Genomic DNA, 21,781 nt, shown 5'->3' on the forward strand with positions numbered 1-21,781 from the left:
GGGCTGTAAATTCATTCAATTTGATAAACTATCATATCTTTAAGAAAACATTTTAAATTAGGTTTATAAAACGCGCTTACAATATTCCTATAAATCTAGGTACAAAAGTATGCATTCTTTATAATATTTTAAAAACCATAATAAAAATCTAATTTGACTAAATCTATATTATCTATACATTAAAAAATACATTTTCTACAAATTCATGGACCTGCATCGAAATATACCGAAAAATTTTTTATTTCGAAATAAAATACGAGACTAAAAAGATATATTTTCATCAAACAATTATATGGACGAAAAAAGTTAATTAATTAAATTTTTTAAATATGTTTTGTTTTAAAATTCAAGCTATGTAAAAATAAATATTTTAGGTTAAGAGTATCTCTTTGTATATTTTAAGAAACGTTAGGTGTTATTTGTCCATAATAATTAATACATATAGTTAATAATTTTTTGTTGTGGGAATATAATAATTTATATTTTAGTGTCGGAAAATAGAGAATAAAAAATATAAAACCGGTATAAATAATCAAATATAAATTGCCTTGAGCAATGTACACTACATGTATGGAGTACTGATTATATAAAAATAAACTCAGAATACAAATTAATAAATATGCGAATTCCCTGGGCAAGGCGGTTAGTATTGGATGTGTCACGTGTAACGAACAACAGTTAAGTATTTCTTATTAATTTTGAATATGCTGAGCCAAACAATGTGCTTTTATTATTTTTACAATTAGGTTAGGGTTTAAAAAAAAAATGTTTAAATGTTTATCCGAGTTTTTTTTATAGAAGTTTTTGTTACGGAGGGAAATTGAATGTGAACTGTACTTTAGAGAAGTCTGAATTTTTCGATTTTCTCATGTTTTCATGTAAGACCACAAAAAACAATCAAATTTCCAAACCATTTGTTTTTCAAAAAGTCAATTTTGTTTTTAATTTGAATGATAATATTTCAAAAATATCAATATTTATAAATATTTGAAATACATATTTTTTTATGAAACAAATTGGATAATAATTTTGAAAAAATGATAGTATTTTTGGGATTTATGGTTACTTTGAATCAGGCGCGTAGCCAGGGGGGGTGTTACAGGTGTAATAACACACCCCCTCAGCCGTGGTATACTTAATATTTTTTTATCAAGATAAAGATGCATCATGTTATCAATTTTGTGTGTGTAATTTTTTCAATTAATTTTGAATAACACCCCCCCTTAGAAATTTCTAGCTACGCGCCTGCTTTGAATAATTAATTCAAATTATTTAAAATTTTCCTATCATTCCTTCATCTATAAAAAAATTAGAAAATCGAATTTTCGACAAATTTTTATTTAGATTCATTTTATTTTTTAAACACTGATTGATTTTATTAAATTTTTTTTTTTTTAGATCAACAGTTTCACACCATACACAATACTCTGAACTCGGTGGTAAATAACAATATAATATAATATATTATATTACAATAATATAGTAGTGTCACCTTGGTGTCAGAAGTTAAATTATAAGTGAGTATTAGATCCATGTATTAATTTATTAGATTTAATAATTAGAGGGAGCTTTTACATAATTACTGAAGTAATATTTTACTGGAAAAAATTACCTTTGGAGGCTTTGCTATGGTAACCTTTTATTGCAAATTACAGGGGTAGACAACCTTTTTCTATATTGTAATAAATAAAAAATAAAAATTGAGAATATACCATAAACATTTAACACTTATTCAATATATATTATATTATCCGATTATCGTAAAGTAAATACATGTTTTCTTAGAACAGACGCCAGTTTGCCATTAACTAACATCAAATAGATCGCAAAAGGCACGCGTAACGCAGTTTGAACACCCACCCATAGCTTAGTATAATAATATATTACAATATATACTAAAGTTATTAAAAAAATAAACATGTATAATAGTTAACATATAGATAATATGATATAGTGAATATTATAATATCAATTAAACTCCACAAAATACATTTTTATAAGTATATTTATTAAAAAAAAAGTTGGCGCCATAATGACTTATAAAAATTATTTAGTTAAAAAATATTTCAGTTAATTAAAAATAAATAAAAAACCAATTGAAATAGATAAGTATCCTTACCAGCTTGAATCTTTCTTAAGTAGTTATGTACGTTACAAATTATCTCTGCAATCTGTATGATTATTTTTACCGCGTATACCACTTAGTAGGTACTCGTTCATTTAAATTAAAAATTGATGATGAAAATCTAGCAAATCTTTGTGCATGTCCCATTCGATTTAATTTTCCAACATATAATTATCGTCAAATTATTCAAGCTATGGTTGTAGTTCTACTGGTAAATATGCATCCAACGCATCGATTATTATGTCAATATTATTGTTTATGCAAACATATCATTTGCAACTATCATTGTAAACGAGATAGAAAAATATGCATCGTTATTATATTCTATTATTAGATCCAATTCACCAATTTTGTTTTTGAAATTTGTAGTAAAATGAAAGAAACAACCATAAATTATAGTATTTGAAATAAATACACATAACTATTATTCACTGAGATCTCTTTTTGTATAGATTCAATTAATTTTAACATTATAAATAAATATGAAATATTATACTATTTATATAGGTAAAAGATTTAAATAATTGTTACGACATGCCGTACCTAGCGGCTAGCGAGCAGCGTTCAAACTGTTCAAAGACATCAAATGATAAACTAATCGCAGTATAGAATTCTCGGAAAAAACGATGAGCGATACTAAACGTATTACCGAAGAGTAGATATCCGAGCTAATACAACGACAGAATACCTATAAGTATCGACTGGTTAACTAGTTAATACATATATTTTAAAATAATCTGAAACAGTGAAACATTAGGATTAAAACAGCTACGCCAAAAATCAAAATGTCGTATTCTCAACACCTATAATTATTTCGGTATAAATTTACAAACCACATTCAGTGTCCCTTGAGGATTTACCCATTGTGGTATCTCCTGAAATAGGTAGGTAATGTAAAGGAAATATCATAATTTTGTTTTTTAATAAGATTCATAGAGACAAGAACTACAAATATTTCATGTTTTAAATTATTTTGATGTTTTGGCCGAAAAGTTATAAATTTATTTTTGTATTTAATTATTTTCAAAAAAATTCATTAAAAAACCAGAATTATGATATCTCTATTATTTCAGGAGATATCGCAATGGCTAAATCCTCACTGTACACTCTGTATAACGATGTAGGTAACATATTTTTTGTACAACTTGATAATTTTGCCTCTTTCCTACTTCGCTCGTCAACTCGATAAAAGGAGTTAAGATTTCGCGTTTAAAACGCTGATCTCTTTGGGAGATTTTCTCATGTGACTCAAGGGGTCACGCTCCTTTTCATTTTGAAATTTAATATCTGTAATTTAAAATATTTAAAAATATAATGCATTGAAAGTTTAGATTTTAATAGAAAATTTAATTTATATAGTCTCAAGTTTATTAAATTTTGTTCTGATGTAGTGATGTGAGTATGTGACTTATTTATATGAGCAATGTATATAAGTAAATCACTAGATACTCGTTTAATTGCTTTATTGGTATTTCCATATTGGTCTATAATCAATATATACTATTGGAAACACAGTCACAAAGTCTGAATGCAAAAATTAATTAGTCCATTAAATTTTGTTAATTTTAATCTTCAATTTCAAAAACCAACTTTAATTATGATTTTGGACGATGTTCAGAATAAAATAAAATGCCTAAATATTGAGATAAGGGAAAAAGTGGACAGGAAAATGATGGGATTATCACAAATAGACGACAATTTTTGAATATTTTGTACAAAGAAATATCCTATAAAAAAAAGATCTAATAGTGTTGTTTAAAATTAGAAATGAACAAAAAATGTAATTTAATATCTTTATTCGTAAATTGCAAAAGGATATTTTGGTCGAAAAAACCAAAATCCAATAATATACAAATATAAGTAATATATTAATAGGTATTTTAAACTTAGAAAGTTAGAAATGTTTGTAAAAAATATAAATTTTTTTAAAAATGTATTCAAATATATTTTAATATATAAAATATACATTAAGCAATTAATTATATTGGTACATCATTAGATTAAATTAATTTAAGATTTTTAAATTATTATATTTTCAAAAATTTTTTGATAGTTTAATTTTTGAAATTTAACATCAGAATATACCTATTAACCTATTATACCTAAGCATAGTAGGTAATTCTTATGTGTATTATCATAATATTAATATACGGTTTCCGTGCAGTATTATTGCCAAAAAAAAAATTCATTCTTTGAAATGCTAAAACTTGTTTTGTCGAAACATTTTATAATAACCGGATTTTACAAAAACGTGTTACATATATTGTATAGAAGCTCTATAATATTATAGTATATTACTATAATACCTACTACCTATTTATACTTAAATGAAACTGCGCATTCTTTTAAGAATACTAATTTACATTTTATGGCTACGTATCTATAGGTACAGATTTAGTTTTTTTGTTTTTGAAATTTAATGAGAATATAGTATAACTCGGTGAGATTAAATATTGTTGCCAATATTTTTTTATCGTACAGACAGTTGACATTTCAAGTTTTGGGATTCTTAAAGTATACGGAAAAATATTACGAACAAAATATAATATAATATTAATTTATAATACTTTGAATATCAGCATACCTTTTTTTTTGTTCTGTAATTCCGTTGTAATCATTAGAAAAGGCTATCTTTACAGTACGAATAGTACGATTGCACATCTTTTAGCTTTTTTAATGACACAATTCAGTATGTTAAATATATATTAAAACTATATGTAACTAATAAAATATAACGAATCTAAAGAATTACAATAAACGTTATTTACTGGTTCAACAACGAATTTGTAGTGTTGTTCACATACTTAGTATAACTAGTATAAACTTTGCAAATGTTCGTGCCTTTGAAAAATTTAGTCAAATTTGAAGTTTAAATACTTATAAAAAATGATGCCAATGTATTTTTATTTTTTTAATATTTTTATAAATCTATTAAAAAACTTATATCATAGAATCCTATATTAAATTTTAAAGCTTTTTGACTGTGAAAATTTTTTTACCGCATTTATAGAAATGTTACTACAATGGAAGAATTTTATAATTTGTTTTTTTTAGTACATTTAAAAATTCCAACATTCAAAATTTAAATATATTCATTATTATAAAAAAAATATGTCTAAGCACTTTGGTCGAATCAACCTGTGTCATGTGTATTAAACCAACTAATATAATCAAGAAATCATAAGTCATAATATATTACTCAGCACAAATGGGATATACAAGGACCTAATATTTTATAATTAAATTAATAAAGTCGTAGATAAATAAAAACACCACATCTAAAATTTAAAAAAAAAATGATAATACAATTATAGTTTATATGTTTTACTTAATATTCCACAATAAGTATCGTACATTTTTTTTAATTTTCTGAATGCCATAAAAATAATTTAAAATAAATCTAATTCTTGATTATACTTATTACAATTTTAAAATTTTCTACAGCTTTATTCATCATTCATTGACGAATTATATGGTAACCCCGAATAGTAAATTGTAATTATTCTATTTTCAAATGTAATAGCTAATACACTGATAGTAGATTATGGATAAGTAGTATGTATTTGTATGTTCACAGCACTTTTGAGCAGAGAGATTTTAAAAGTTTAAGGAGGAGTTTCCCTCTCGAGGCAATTTTTTTCCCTGTATCAAGAAAAAACACTGATTTTCAAAAACCATAATGTATGTTTATAGCACTTTTCGATGGGGAGATTTTAAAATGTCAAGCGGGAGTATCCTGCTCAAGCCAATTTTTTTCCGTGTAACACAAATTATAATAAATTCTGTATATCCTTACACAGTTACACACACTTTTTTTAAAAAAATAATTGTTTTAAATTGAATAAGAACGCGGTTTGATTAAGGTAACATAATATTTGAAACAAAAGATATTAATAAATTATTTTTTATTTTAATCAAACTGTGTTCTTATTCAATTTAAAACAATTATTTAAAAAAAAAAAAAGTTTGTGTAAGGATATACAGAATTTATTATAATTTGTGTTACAAGGAAAAAAAATTGGCTTGAGTGGGAAACTCCTGCTTAAACTCTTAAAATCTCCTTGCTCAAAAGTGCTGTGAACATAAAAATACTAACTACTTGGATATTCAAATTACAGTCAAAATGTAAATAATAATAATTACATAATTATCTTATATCTATAATACAAATTTAAATTATTACAAAAATAGCAATAATGGATGATTTCTTTAGGCATTGGCATTGGCTGTGTAGTAAATTAGAGTTCCAATGATTTCTCTACATGCATTATTAATTAATAATAATGATATTTAAAATTACTATAATATTGATATGTGGTTAATAACAAAATAATAAAAGTAGAACGAAAAAAAAACATCAGTGCAAGCGGTGCATATTATTTATAATATCTTAGTTAAATAATTACCTAATACATATATTAAAAGTTTTAGTTAATGGTTAAATTATTTAAATCAAGTGTATATAAACATTTTTTTAAATGCTTAAATAAAATAAACCTATGCATATTACATTTCAACTGTATACAAACTACAAAGTTATATAAATACCAAACAAAGATTGGATTGTCCAAAAACAGTTTTATATAAAAGGTAAACAAGTGTTCATACTCGTATTTTTCCTGAATCCAATAAAATAATTACGAAAGTCAAAGTAATGGTGTCTTTGTATTTAAGAACTGCAGCATATAGGTTAGAATATTATTTTATTTTAAGTTATGTATATTATATACTATATTAGCCATTAGGTATTCGTTTCATATACATTATTTGCTGTTAATATATTGAATAAAAATTGTATTAATGAGTCTATCGTGGTTTATATTATAATAATGATTAAATAATTATTTAAGTAAAATAAAAGTGTACAAAGTTTACTTGAATTATGTACTCTTAATTTATTTTTAAAAATTAAAAAAAATTGTATTATATATACCCAAACTTTTGATTAATTTGTGTTTTTAAATTATGGCTAGCTTTTGAGTATAATATTCAGATTTCAGATTTTATATTGTGATGGGATTCAGTTAAGAAAATTAGCAATAACATAATGCCATAATAATGAATATCAGTTGTGAATTGTGATAATAAGCTCAGTGTATCGCTTTTTTACTTCTTCAAATATTATTTGCTTATTATAATAAAACCTAATTTTATAGTTATTTTATGTTTAAAATGCACTCGCTATTACATTATTATTGCAGTAACCACACGCGGGATTCCCGGGCTAATGAGATAGCTATTATGGACGACTCGGCAGATATTACAGTTTGCGACAGCACCACATTCGACAGTCGACCAAAACAACCATATCAACCGATTGTTTGGCGCAATGTTATACTGTGCTCGTTGGTCCATTTAGGTGCATTGTATGGCGTCTACTTGGCGTTTGCTTCTGCGAAAACCACTACGACTATTTTCGGTATGTTTACTCGTCAATAATTATGACATATAAGTGGTGAATAAATAAATTACATTTTTAACTGTTCTTGAATTCAGCGATCAGTTTGTATCAAATTACTGCGATTGGCGTGACGGCTGGATCGCATAGACTTTGGTCGCATCGGGCGTACAAAGCGAAATGGCAATTACGGTTAATTATTATTACACTCAATACAATAGCGTTTCAGGTATATTTTTGTGATTTTATTTAATATACATAAACATTATTTACGTGATCAGAATTCAGAAGTATTAATAATTAGTCGTATTTACTATAACTTAGTGGGTTATCGCAGTATAAATAGTATAATAATGTGTTCTCATTGCGTATTACCACTATACTCGTACACATTACACATAGATATATAAGCCTTAAAGTATTTAATATACTTTGTTCCATTGTTTCAATAAGAATTTGAGTATAATATTATATCTATCCTGTATATTTTGTTCATAACATAAAGCGCTAATACGGCAGTCGAGTTGCCCATCGTGGCGGGTTTGTTGCAATTATTTTGTGCGGCATTTTTGGATGGTCAAAAGTCGAGATCGCGGTTCATTAGTGTAAACCTCTGGATTTCATCGACGTTATATTTTCCGCGCACTCATAGAAAAAAAATACCTCTTTACCAACTATTATTATACTCATGACTACCGATCGACCGATGTACTATAAGATGTAAGACTATCTATTATGCGTATCTGACTATATATGATAAATAGGGAAATCGTATAATTTTCGAAACCCAACTGCTTTGATCGGAGAACACTCATAACCGTAAATACACACATAGTACACATATAGATGATCATAATATACATCATACGATCCCGCGAATACCTATAGCTACTGCGAAAACGATAAAATTCCTACCACTTACCAGATACCAGCTTGCAGATGGCTAATACTATAGTAATATTACGCGACTATCGACCGAAGCTTAACCGATCCTCACGTCTTATAGAATTCAGTTTACGAATGGGCCCGCGATCACAGACTACACCACAAGTACACAGACACGAACGCCGACCCGCACAACTCGAATAGAGGGCTGTTCTTCTCGCACGTCGGTTGGCTACTGTGCCGGAAACATCCGGACGTCATCGAGAAGGGTCGCGCCATCGACACCAGCGATTTGTTGGCCGATCCGTTTGTTGCGTACCAAAAAAAGTAATCTTATTTTTTAGTAATTATTTGTGGATATTATTGAAGAAAACGTCAACAATTATCTACATTTTATAATAATACAATTTAACGGAGATGATAGGAATTTTACTCATTCGCGTGTTTTTTTTTTTGTAATGTTATTCTACAATGATTAGATATGAATATAGTGAAGCAGTAATATTATAAGTTATCCGATGTTAAGTTATTGTTGAAATGTTGAACATGATAAACTATAGGAACAGTAGGAACCTATAGCCGCATGTCTGAGACTTTCAGCGTAATTTTATCGTTGTATATTTTCTTCCAGAATATTTTTCTTGTTTTCGAATTACATTTTTTTGGGAACGTTGCAAAGTTGGTTTCAATAATATAATAAAGTTATAATTTCAAAAATAATTTTTAGAAACGTCAACGCATGTTTTGGAGTCTCTGACATGTATCTGTAACGATGTATACTTATTAGCGCGCGAAATTCACTGCAGTTTCGCGGATTGTAATGTTTCGTATAAGTATAATGTATAATGTACATAGTATAAACTATAATTACGATATCGTTCATCCGTTCACATAAATCATAATAAACCTTTCTGTGCCGGAAAAGTGAAAGCTACCTATATATAATAATTTACGTTTCGGTATTAAAATATTGTATATCTATAGTAATCATGAATAATTTTACAGTAGTCGATTTCGTCAAATCGCAAATAATGTGATATTTGTTATTATTTTTTGAACGCGCAGATACTTTTGGTTCTTGATAACGTGGGCGTGTTTCATTTTACCCACACTTATACCAGTGTACTGTTGGGGAGAAACATGGAGCAATTCTTGGTACGTGGCCGTTTTGTTGCGGTACGCGCTCACACTCAACGGAATTTGGTTGATCAACAGCGCCGCGCACGCGTGGGGAGGAAAACCGTACGACAGGTAGTACTGTAACAGTGAATTCGTGTAAAGTAGGTAATCGGTAGATAAAAAAAAGAAACTATTAACGAGTATAACAATAAAATAAAATACTACGACATAGGTGTAAAACTTACAATAAAACAATACGCAATTACGTATAAATGCTGCTAAAATAGTAAATACTAATCGTCAGCGTGGGCGAAAGACTCACGATTATACACGAATAAATTATTTAACTGAAAGCTAATTTACGTACACGATGGACTGGGACCGTGTGCTATATAATCTCTCCGCTCCCTGCAGGACCACTTGAAAGTTGGAGTAGTTGGACCTCAGTGGTTTGATGTATTTTTATGCCATACCTACTGCAGTTCCTCGAATTTTAAGTATCATATGTAAAATGTAGTTTATATAACTGCTAAGTGTCAGGGTTTTAATTAAAAAGCTTAACTCTTTCGATACGTGATGTATATGATGGTATATAATAAAAACGACCGTTTTACCAGATGCAAACTTTTTTTTGTTTTACCCTTCTAATTATTATCAAGAGAATTATGTCTCACTAGTCACTCGCATGTGTTGTCTACGTCTTGCAAACGAACATTTACAACATGGACAATTTCCATTCAACAGAACCAATTTTGATTTAATATTAAAGTGAATTAATCTATATCGTCAACCATAAATGTAAGAACAATAATATGATTCATTTTTATACTAATGGAAATTATTGCAATATTTTAGTTTTTGAATGAATAGATTTTTTTTTATATTTGAAAAGAATTACAGTTAAGATCTCGTTTTCGTATGTTCGTGAAACTTTAAACTTAATCTAATAGTTAAAATGGAAATTATGATTATTTCCTTGAGATAAACCTAATCCCAAAATGTATTATATGGTTGTAAATTGTAACAATATTTTTAATATAGAAATATATATTTTATAAACTGTAACATAATATCATAATGTATAATTAGTTACGAGTTTACGACTGACTTATAATTAATGACTTACAAAATTATTAAAAACAATGTACATAAACACGTATAGCACGCCGTGTAGTTTTTGGACCAACTCCCTGTCTTACCGCAGTCGAATGTTTCTTAATTTGTTTTTCGTTTGTGTTGTGTACCTATTACGCAGGTACATCAACCCGACGGAGAATCTTGCGGTGGCCGTCATGTCGGTGGGCGAGGGATGGCATAACTACCATCACGTGTTTCCGTGGGATTACAAGGCGGCGGAACTAGGCAATTACAAGTTCAATTTCACCACCGCGTTCATCGACCTGTTTGCTAAAATCGGATGGGCGTATGACCTGAAGACCGCGTCAACGGAGTTAGTGCGTAAACGGACTTCGCGTACCGGCCTGATCGAGTCCCCGGATAATTCGGTGGCACTGCCGTGGGGCTGGGACGACAAAGACTGCCCTCAATCGGACCGCATGGAGGCTACGATCATAAACAGAAAGAAGGGTTGATCAATTTATTTATATAATATGATATTATGATTGCACGGCTGCGTGTCTGTACAAATGAAGATAATAATATGTATGAAACGAATATATTTTAAAGAATACTCTTTGAGATCTAAAATTTAAGAAATATGTATAAAATGTACAAAAAACGAACTATAGTAAAAATAAAAATAAATGTTAAAAGTTAAAAAAAATTGCAAGACTATGAATAATAAAATTTAATAATTTGATATCTATAGCTATGTCATATCAAACGGATTTATAATTTCACCTGCGACGAAGACGAGCAGAAGAAAAAGTATGCAAAAATTATAAGCATTCTAAGTCCTTTACTAATAAGTACAGCTCAACAGCTATACCATGATAATATGTAGGTAATACACAGGAGTATTATAGAACACCGGCTCGCGGCCTATTGCTGCAAGGAAAGCGATGTACTCAGAATGCCTATCCAGAGCGCCGTGTTACCATTTACTTACAAATTTCGTATTGAAGAATAAGTCTGTATTGAAGTCAGAAATGGCCGTGCTCAATTTGAATTCAAATAAGTCGTTCAAATTGTTGCATACAAAAAACGTTTCTGAGCGAATGGGATCTCTTAGGCGATATTACTAAGAACATCTTAGCGTATATTTTATATTGCTATTAAAGTAATTTATTTTACTTTTAGTAATACGGTAGGCAAGTTGAATTCATTTTTAACCAAAAACATTGCATTTATATCTTATGATAATATATATTTTATACTATTAATTATTATAATAGTAGTGTACTCCTATAAGTATAGAGTATCGAACAGTGATCAGTTTATAGCCTATAATATTATTGTTGTTGATTTTTGAGTCGATACCGACATGCCATAGAACGGTGTGAATAGTTGGCAAAAACATAAAATAAATCTAAATTTTTTTTTCTATGTTACTATTACTTTTTGTACACAAATTAAAATAAAACTCAATATTTCGAAATTTTTCCTGTTTCCCCTGAGATTCGACATAACGAAAATCTACTGTATATATGCTACTAGTTATTACTTATAGTTTCCTAAACAATAATATTTTTAAATTTATAACATCATAACAAAAACCATTATACTTATTTTTTAGTTTAGTATGAAAGTGAAAAATATAAAGTTGCTGAGCAAACTTGAGAGCAACAATGTATTAAATTTTAAAATATTAAACATGAATAAATAATAATGTTAAAATTAAATTAAATAAAATTTTTTAATGTTTATAAAAACTATATTACTAATATTTACTAAAAATAATTTGCTAATTCTCGTAATTTTAACCAAATTGAACTTCAAATACTTAATACTTATAGCAAAAACTTGCATTTATATATAACTTTAATATTCTTTAATAGCTACAATAACAATATATAAGAACCTTGTATTAAATTTTCAAGATATTTAGGTATAGAATGATAATGTACAATTTAAAATAAAAAAACGAAAATTTCTCCTGCGTGTAAGTAGCTAAAAAAGTTAACATTTTATCATTTATATAAAATGTTCTTACTGGTGAAAACATTTTTTGAAAATTTCAAGTAGATACCTATATCGGTCTATATTGGTTTTTCATATATAAAAATGTAATCGAAAACTGGTTATGCTTAAAATACCAATTTTCCGGTTTATTTTAAACAATACTGAGATTTTCAATTTTTACCTCTCAAAAGTACAGCTTATATACAATTTGCTATCAGAATTGGTTGTCCACCCTTAAAGGTGAACAAATCATTTATTTAACTAATTATTAGCCTGACATATAATAAAACACATAATTCTAAAATCAATACATTGATCAAATCGATAAGAATCCAAAAAAATTATTTTCATTTTTAAATTTATAATGCGCTAGTGTTTGCAAAGACCACAATGTGACCAACGACGAGTTATATAAAAACTAACCATGTATTCAATAAATGGATATTTTAAATTATTATATACCTAAATTAACACACACATTATTTAATATTAATGTTAATTTTATACATCCAAATTTCGATTTTAATAGTGTCTGTTGAAACAAGAATGAAACAATGCATGTTCACATTTATATCAAAAATTATAATTTATATTTAATTTATTGAACGTTTAGTTTATTACATTTTTGTATAAAAATCATAAGACATAGCTATACAGAAAACACTATTTGTAGTAGCTCAACTTAAATAACAAAAAAATAATATATATATATGTATACATATATTATTTTACATAAATATTTAAATTATATCGACAAGTGATGTACAACAGTAATTGAAAAATCAATTATACATCTATAGTCGATCCATTCATTAATATAATGATTTTACAAAAGTTTACGTCATTTACTTAAATTTTATACAATTATTGTAGTTCAATCCAGTTATCATTAAATGTACACTGCATGTGTTCGTGAGTATTTTGTGACAATAACAACGCTTAACATAATTATTTTTATAGTTTATTGGTTTTGTTATAAATAAAATAGAAGATATAGTAAATAATAATATTCACAAAGTAGTAGATAATTTCTGAATGTTGTTCTTTACGGTGTTTTTCTGTCCGTATGCTAAAATGTTATTACTAAAAATATATATATGTATTCGCAATACAACGAGTTTTAGCCAAATCTCTACAGATATAAAGGCGTTTTACCAAATAACATTTACCAATAACAAATAATATAAACTGGACATTGTTCACCTGAAACAATAGACTGGCATGAGATTAAGACAAATCTCAAACACAGGTAGACAAAAACATTTATAATAAATAGACAATACGAATAATTATTAATAAGAATGAAGCTCGAGATAATTTCAGTCATAGATTCTTGACTCCAAAAATATATTTTATCAGTTATACTAATAAAAATGAATAAAATGCTAACTTTAAGTATTTTACTTGGCTTAAGGTTAATTTAACCTGCCAAAATACTTAAAGCAATGAATTTAAAACAATAGATTATAATTTAAATCACATCATGTAACCCTTTAGGCTATTGTTAGTTACACTACACGGGTAAATAAATAATAAAAAAAAAACAATTTCATGGCACTAATTTTTGATATTAATGAATGTTAAGAAAAACATTTTGAAATATGCTATTTGGCTTAAACATTTATTAAAACCACTGTATATTATTATATTATTTAGTGGATTAAAATTAAGTTGTACCCTATACAATGTATAAATGTAAACAGATATAAAACAATTGTTTTTTTAGTCAAATGATTAAATATTTCCAAACGTCCTGTAAATATATTACCATTGGTGGCTAACTATAATCAATGATATAACATACATTTTTGTATCAAATTGATAAACTCTATACCTACGCATTGCCTTCCATTCGTTCTTCTGCCCTCGTACGCATCCTATGTATGAACGCCTTGCCTTTGTTCTTTCTGAAGTTCTCGTATGGATCATTCAAACTGATTCCCACACCCTTATATTGATCAGTCCTATCTCGGACCTAATTTATAATGACGACCAACAAAGCGACAGATCAATATAATTTTATATAATATAAAGTACCATTTGTCAATAACAATAAAAAATATAATACAATATTTACTACAAAACATTTTTCAATCATCTTTTTACTTACGTCACCACCGCTGATTGGTGTGTCGATACCTTGCTCTTTTGAACCCAATCCGGCACCACCCCAACCCATTTTTTTCAGAAGCTGATGACCTTTATTTGATTCATCCAAGCGTTCTTGGGCAGTTTTACCAAAACTAGCTCTAAAATGATGTAAATACTTTATAAATATTATTTAAAAATATAATAATTCATACAATATTACTTACCCCCCAAATGAAGGTGGTGTAGGACTTCGTTGAGATGATGGTGGAGAAGGTGATGGTGATCTAGATGGAGAACGTCTTCGACGACTACGGTTCGGTGTTGGTGGTGGACTGTTTTTTTTACTTACAACTCGTCTTAATGGACTGCGTGGTTTTGGGCTTCGACTACGGCTAAAGCAATAATTGACATTATGATTTATGGTTTTTATTTTTAGTTTATTTTATCTAACCTTCTATAACGTTTTTTACGAACTGGCGATTTATCTTTCAGTGAAGGTAATATAATTGGAGATGGTGATTTTGATCTTTCCCTTATATTATCGGCAATATCATCTTCTTTTTGTTTTTTTGCAGAATGTTTGGCTTTGTAGTATTCATATAGACCAAGTTTTTCCCAACCATCACTAATTAAAAATCATTAGTTGAATATTTGTATTGAATTTCTGTGTACAAATATTTACCTATCACGTGGAGCGAAATGTCCAGGAGGCATGTAAAAGGCTTTGACTGCATCTAACAGACGATCTGTAGGTGGAGCTGGTGGTGGTAATCTGATTGTATCTGGGTCTAAAGGTTTATAATTGGTATCTTCCAACTGAATAAAATACCATTGTTGTATAAGTAAAAAAACAATTTAATTCATACATACAAATACTATACATATATTTATTAATTTTTAACAAACTTTAACTAATGGCACCATAAGGCCAGCTGGAAGTTCGTAATATGGCAGTGAAGGAAGTAAATCATCTGGTGTAATTTCTGGCTGAACTGGTGGTAAAGGAAAGTTGTTTTGTATAAAATTTGGAGGTGGCCGACTTAGATCAGGTAACTCCATTGAAGCTTCAGTGAATAATATTCTTATGTTAGTTTATAATGATAAAAGTTATTAGACTTCTATACTTACGCGGAGGTTGTAAATGTATATTGGGCGGAGGTTGATTAAATGGTGGTGGAGGTCTATTATACATAGAGGGAGGTTGTTGCATACAATTTTGCATTGGCTGTCCATAATGATCATCTTGCTGATATCCATTATCTGTTTGGTGAGGATAATTTTGCTGGTCAGCTTGCATATATCCAGACATATTATTCTGGTATGAAGGAGGAGAAGGTAAACGGCCTTCATTAAAATGCTGTCGATTTGTGTCGTCTAAACAAAAAAAAAAAAGAGAAATGGTTCTAAAGGGGAAATATTACAAAATTAAGTGAATATGTACACAAGGTTTCCATTACAATAATGATTATATAATATAAATATAAATATATTATACATAAATACATTTACTACTTTCATTAGGAGTGATTGAACAAATCTCAATAGAAACAAAGCCTATAAGATGATGCTGTTTAAAAAGTAAAAAAGAATACATATAATAGGTTCAATCACACATCAATATCATTTTAAAATAGTTCTTTGGAATTATGAAGTATATGTCATAGTAAATAAATACCATTTTCTGTAGAAGAATCTAACTGCTAATTATTTCTACTATTTATGTACTACAAACTTTATCAAATGACAAAAAAATATCAAAATAAGTTAAAATTGTATAATCAATAAAGGCTAATTCATTGAATATTAAATTAAATTATGACACATTATATAGCTTATGCAGAAAAATCAATTTGATATATAAATTTATAAAAATGTTGACAAAGATCAGAATTTAACTACCCATACATTATTCTTTAAAAAAATCTATAATTGATGTAATCATTAATTCTTAAATATATAAAAAATGGATAAACTTAGCTATCCTTAAAAAATTGTAAAAAAATACCAATCTTAGCACTTAAAATACAAAATAGTAATTATACTGTAAAATAAAATACCAAACACATACAAAAACAAATGTGTCACAAAAATTTAAGAAAATAATTAATGCAAAATTAACTAAATGAGGAGAACTAATAAAGAAATACATACAATATACATTATATATATAAATAAAATAATTTATGTATGTGTATATAATGTATAGTATATGTTTGTCATTAAAATAAATGATAATGCAATCAATATACAAATATGTCTAACATAAGTACTAGGCATAAGAGAAAAAATTATAAAGTAAATATTTACTATGTTATCTTAATATCATAGTAACACTAATCAATCAATTGACAATTATTAATTTGTTTTATTTTTATTTTATTTTTTTGCATTTGTATTTAAATTTAGATAATTTCTGAAAGTAATATAAAAAAGCAGAAAAATGTTCTTAATTTAAAAAAGCTCAAAATTATAGTAAAATGTTCAGTAATATTTGAAGTTGATTCTATTATAAAAAAAAATATATTTTAATGAATCTTTATTATTACATTTATGAGTACTAACTAAATAAACTAATCTGTAATTGTGAAAATTAATAATTTTTAACTAGAGCAGGTTTTAAATGTAATATGAGAAACTATCTAGTATCTATAGCATATCTAATAAAAATATGATCTTGATTAACTTGTTAAAAAGAATGAAAGTTTTAAGTGATGAGTTTTACAATATATAGTTTTGAAACCTTGTGTTTGAACATAAACTTTTTTATGATAAATAATATTTTGAACTTTTATTTTGCATAAAATGTGTAAAATGTCCATTTTTTAAATCAGATGTGCGCTTACCTTGAGCTGGAGGAATTGAAAGAGGAGTTACCCTTTGTTTTTGTTGTTCTAGCGAACGTTTTTGGTTTTCTATACTCTAAAATAATCGAATTCCCAATAAAAAATGACTTATGAAAGAAAGGTTGAATATAATATTATACAAATAATTAATATAAATATACATGTAAATATAAATATATACCTACAAAAACTATTCTTGTATAGGAATTAAAAAAAATTAATTTAATATGGTCATGTTGAACTAATTTTGGATAAAAAAAAAATAAAATTCTCATACATCCAACGAATAGTTTTGTAAATACTTTCAACAAAAGCTAAAACGCATTTTTTTTTTAAGTTTTTGATGTTTAATGTAAATTAAGAATTGGTTTATTACTTTGTTTTACCTACATCAGTGACTTTGTAAGCACGTAATGTTTAAACTAAACCAGGTGGAAGTTTTCATAAGAAATTCTATTTTTTTAAATTATAGTATTACCTGTATCTGATTGTTACAATGTGCTAAAAATGATTGATGTTGGCTACGGTAATTTTGTAATGTACTGTTCATAATCATGTTGAGTTGATTGACAGCATCCCTATACTTTTCCAATAAGTTGCTCTTGTATTCTACCATTGATCTATCAGGATTTTTCAATCGCTCCATTATAGTTTCAGGAAAATAATGATTTTTTGTTTCCCACAAAGTTAGCAGCTATTGATTTTAAAAACAAGTTTAAATATTTTGTATAATTATCACAGTAGGTATAATTGATAAACCCTTACTTTGCTCAGTTTAGATTTTTGATCTTCATTTGCTCTCATCATCGCTGAGCAAAACATTGGAACAATAATCGATTCAAGTGATGTTTTCAGTATTTTTTCTGACTTGCGAATACTTAAATAGTTTATAAAAAAAAATTATAAGTTTTTATTATTTATTAAAATTAAAATAACAATTAATCATATTACCAGTGATGAACTGTATCATTTACTAAATATATTAAATGTAATTGTTTTGAAAATTCTGCATTTGGATCCATCACTCTGTATCAAAGAACATATTAAAAATTCATATACATTATTAATACATCATGGTTAATAATAATGGTATTTCACTCACTCCATAAGTAAATATTGAGTGATTACATCAACTTTTCGTTCACTGGCTGTTTGCTTCATAATCCATGATTTACCATTCGCTATTGCATCTTTAGTACATCCTTTAATAATTGGTTCGAGTACAGACGACAATTCAACTAGTGATAAATCATTAGCTGCAGCTTCAGAATTAATATATTCTCGTTGTTCTGACAGTATTTTATCTTCAGTAGCCACTTGTTGCTGTTGGGCTAATATCTATTAACATTCATTTATACCGAAAAATTATTCAAAATATTTTATTTTTTTAAATTTTATTTAATTTCTTACCATAAGTTGTGAGTTAAAATTTTGTTCTGCCTGGGCAATTTGTTGCTGCAGATTAGCTTGTTGAGCATTCAAGGATTCTATGGTAACTACTGATGGTTGACAATCATTTGTTTGGTTTAAATTTAACCATTGTGCTGCTGCAGCAGCCATGTTCAATTGTTGTGTACTAACTGAATTATTTGCAACTGCAGCTTGAGCTATTTCTCTGACACTGTTTTGATTTAATACTAAACAATTTTGAAAAAATAATGTGTTTAAAACTTAGGTTATAAACGACAACACTAAATTTGTAAATAGTTTCACTGAAACACTATATGTCATTAATTATAGTAATAAAATCCATAAAGATGACACCTTAATAATGAATTACTAGGTATACACAATAACTAACGAAATGTAAACAATCGTCATTTACAAACAGTTGTCTTTGTTTGTGTTTGGGTATCGACTTTTAAAATTTAAAAAGAAAAAAAATAGATTGCACAAACTGCTTGTGTATAGATAGTAGTGTTAATAGTGCCTACAACTAGTAATGGCTTGTTGGTGAGTTTTCAAACACCACTCACTCGATTGTTCTGTAGAGACTTTACGCAAGTAGTAATCAAAGTAACGGCCGCCGAACAGAAACTCAAACTTAGGGTTATCCTTTTGTTTAGTCTTGGTCATCTGTTCAAAGTCAGGTCCATTGCGCGCGACGAACACGGCCAACTTGTCGATGATCGTGCGCAATTCCTGATCTACGAGAAGTAAAACAAAAATTAAAAAAATGACAAAAGATAACTGTTTTGCTCCGCTTCCGTTTAACACTATGAGACGAGATTTTACCTTCCGGAGGTTGAGGTACGTCCATTATTGGCTAATTAGCAAAATTTCGAGACGCGAGCGGTTTGTCAACAAGAATCAACCGAATGCGACACGGCAACTTCGGTGAGAGCACATCGTCGAATGTCAATTGCGTGGTTCTAATGCGTATAGCTCCTTTGTTGTAGTCGTTGTCGACAAAAACAAATTCTCGTAGATAATTCGATTAACTCTCTTCACCGCTCGAATCACCAGACTCCTGAGTCCTGAGTTTGGGACGCGATTTGTTTACAAAATTAATTTTCGTTGGGATCAGGGAATAGGGAAGTGTTTTCCCCCTACCAATACGGTTGTACCGTCCAAGAACATTCGTCAGCCGTGGTCGGGCTGTCAGGAATCGCGATAAATTCTGCTATGGATCACAGCGTCGCCAACCGTTGGTAAATGTGTGCAGTGTCAGTAACCGAGACGCGTTCGTTCGGTCCACGAGACTCACGAGGAACGTTTTAGAGATAACAGAACGACGCGATGTTTACTTTCTTTACATTTTCTAGTTACTTCCGTTTTTCGTCAAAGTCTTCGACTTTGATTTTTCTTTCCGACTTTCGCCACTGGTAGGATTTGGCTATTCGCGACTGCAAAGTGCGATAGTCGTTTATTTTCTGATCCATTTTCGAACGTCCAATAAAGGTAAGTACCGCCAAGACTGTGCACCATGTCCGTGCTCTTCTAATCGTGGCATTTTGTTATAATTTATAGATGCACACCAAAGATTCGATCAAGATAAATTGGGCGGACGAAGTCGAGGACCACTTAGAAAAAACCACGCTGCCGCAGTCAAAAACCGAACAGGTGGGAAACAATCGGATCATAACAGAATACCGGTGGAACAAGGACGACAAGAAAGAAAAGGTGGTGCGCACCTACAAGATCGAAAAACGACTGGTCTCTAAAACGATAGCAGAGCGGAAAACGTGGCCCAAGTTCGGTGACTCGCGTAATGACAAGGTTGGGCCAAATATTGCGACGACTATACCTGCTGAAGAGATACAGATGCAGTTCTTGTCTGGCAATGATGACAAAGCTGAGGAAAACCCATTGGATAAGTTGAAGAATGTGAACATGAACATTAAGTGTCGTACATGTGGTGGCGAACATTGGTCTTTCTCATGTCATCTCAAGGGCACTGGGTTGGTTGTTGAGGATAAAAAATTAGTGCAAGAGAAGGTGTCTGAGCCCGAAAAGAATACAGGAACTAACAGGTTAATATTTGCATTGTAATTTTATCATCTAAATCTTTTGTTTTATAATTGTATTGTTTAGGCCTTACATCCCACCTTCAGCACGAGAAGGAGCTACAAATACCGCAGGAAAACGAGATCCTTACTCACGCGGTTATGATGAAGTACCAGCCATTCGTATTGAAAATCTTTCAGAGAGCACATCTGAAGCAGATTTGAGTGAACTAGTCAGTAAGTTCGGGCAAATAGCTCGAATTTTCTTGGCTTCTAACAAAGTTACAGGCACATGTAAAGGGTATGCGTTCGTAAATTTCAAATCTAAATTGGATGCAGAACGAGCCATCAAGGGCTTGCATGGTTATGGATATGATCATTTAATATTGAACGTTGGTTGGTCAACAAATAACTATAAAGCTGCATAAAATTCTAATATATGTAATGGATGGATTTTAAAAATATTTAATTGTTATATAATATTATAATAATAATTTTAAAAGTCCAGTCAGTTATTTAGTTGTCAACAATAAATTAATAATTGTCTGCAATTTACAACTAAATAAATATTGGCAATTACATTTTTTGTGTTTAATATTGTACAGTATATTATTTTCAGCATCAATAAAATAATTACACAACTACCAAACTTCTTTTCTGACATTCTAATTATAAACATTTCAAGAAATATTTGAAAAATTATCAATTTTTATAATTTATGATTTTTCAGAACTTCTGGTTGCTTAATTTATTTTGCTTACATGAATACAACAATGACTAATTTTAAACATTT

General features: G+C 28.6%; 3 protein-coding genes across 6 annotated transcripts; 2 read left to right on the plus strand and 1 right to left on the minus strand.

Moving 5' to 3' along the window:
* The first annotated feature begins 608 nt into the window (after positions 1-608).
* On the plus strand, positions 609-11,294 carry LOC132917904 (acyl-CoA Delta-9 desaturase-like). 3 transcript variants are annotated; one of them, XM_060978893.1, is made up of 7 exons: positions 609-677; positions 1,399-1,517; positions 7,327-7,544; positions 7,622-7,752; positions 8,530-8,735; positions 9,474-9,659; positions 10,783-11,293. In XM_060978893.1, exons 3-7 carry the CDS (start codon positions 7,367-7,369, stop codon positions 11,117-11,119), a joined length of 1,038 nt encoding a protein of 345 aa, XP_060834876.1. In that variant the 5' UTR covers positions 609-677; positions 1,399-1,517; positions 7,327-7,366; the 3' UTR covers positions 11,120-11,293. The 3 variants fall into 3 exon arrangements, with proteins under 3 accessions (XP_060834876.1, XP_060834878.1, XP_060834877.1); XM_060978894.1 differs by lacking the exon at positions 609-677 and adding an exon at positions 799-878; XM_060978895.1 differs by lacking the exon at positions 9,474-9,659 and having other exon boundaries at positions 10,783-11,294.
* A 2,259-nt stretch (positions 11,295-13,553) lies between these two features.
* On the minus strand, positions 13,554-20,098 carry LOC132931761 (calcium homeostasis endoplasmic reticulum protein). 2 transcript variants are annotated; one of them, XM_060997755.1, is made up of 16 exons: positions 19,778-20,098; positions 19,519-19,689; positions 18,953-19,179; positions 18,645-18,880; positions 18,494-18,568; positions 18,308-18,419; positions 18,021-18,236; positions 17,543-17,618; positions 15,828-16,073; positions 15,606-15,763; positions 15,382-15,515; positions 15,151-15,324; positions 14,924-15,091; positions 14,719-14,857; positions 14,447-14,583; positions 13,554-13,811 (listed from the first exon to the last, which is right to left on the minus strand). In XM_060997755.1, exons 1-16 carry the CDS (start codon positions 19,800-19,802, stop codon positions 13,808-13,810), a joined length of 2,298 nt encoding a protein of 765 aa, XP_060853738.1. In that variant the 5' UTR covers positions 19,803-20,098; the 3' UTR covers positions 13,554-13,807. The 2 variants fall into 2 exon arrangements, with proteins under 2 accessions (XP_060853738.1, XP_060853729.1); XM_060997746.1 differs by having other exon boundaries at positions 14,443-14,583.
* Positions 20,099-20,276: 178 nt separating this feature from the next.
* LOC132931774 (eukaryotic translation initiation factor 3 subunit G-like) lies at positions 20,277-21,569 on the plus strand. The gene is made up of 3 exons (XM_060997767.1): positions 20,277-20,443; positions 20,513-21,015; positions 21,077-21,569. The coding sequence occupies exons 2-3, from the start codon at positions 20,513-20,515 to the stop codon at positions 21,414-21,416; spliced, it is 843 nt and encodes a 280-aa protein (XP_060853750.1). The 5' UTR covers positions 20,277-20,443; the 3' UTR covers positions 21,417-21,569.
* The last annotated feature ends 212 nt before the right edge of the window (positions 21,570-21,781 follow it).

This window comes from Rhopalosiphum padi, chromosome 1 (assembly GCF_020882245.1).
Source record: "Rhopalosiphum padi isolate XX-2018 chromosome 1, ASM2088224v1, whole genome shotgun sequence".
Taxonomy (NCBI): domain Eukaryota; kingdom Metazoa; phylum Arthropoda; class Insecta; order Hemiptera; family Aphididae; genus Rhopalosiphum; species Rhopalosiphum padi.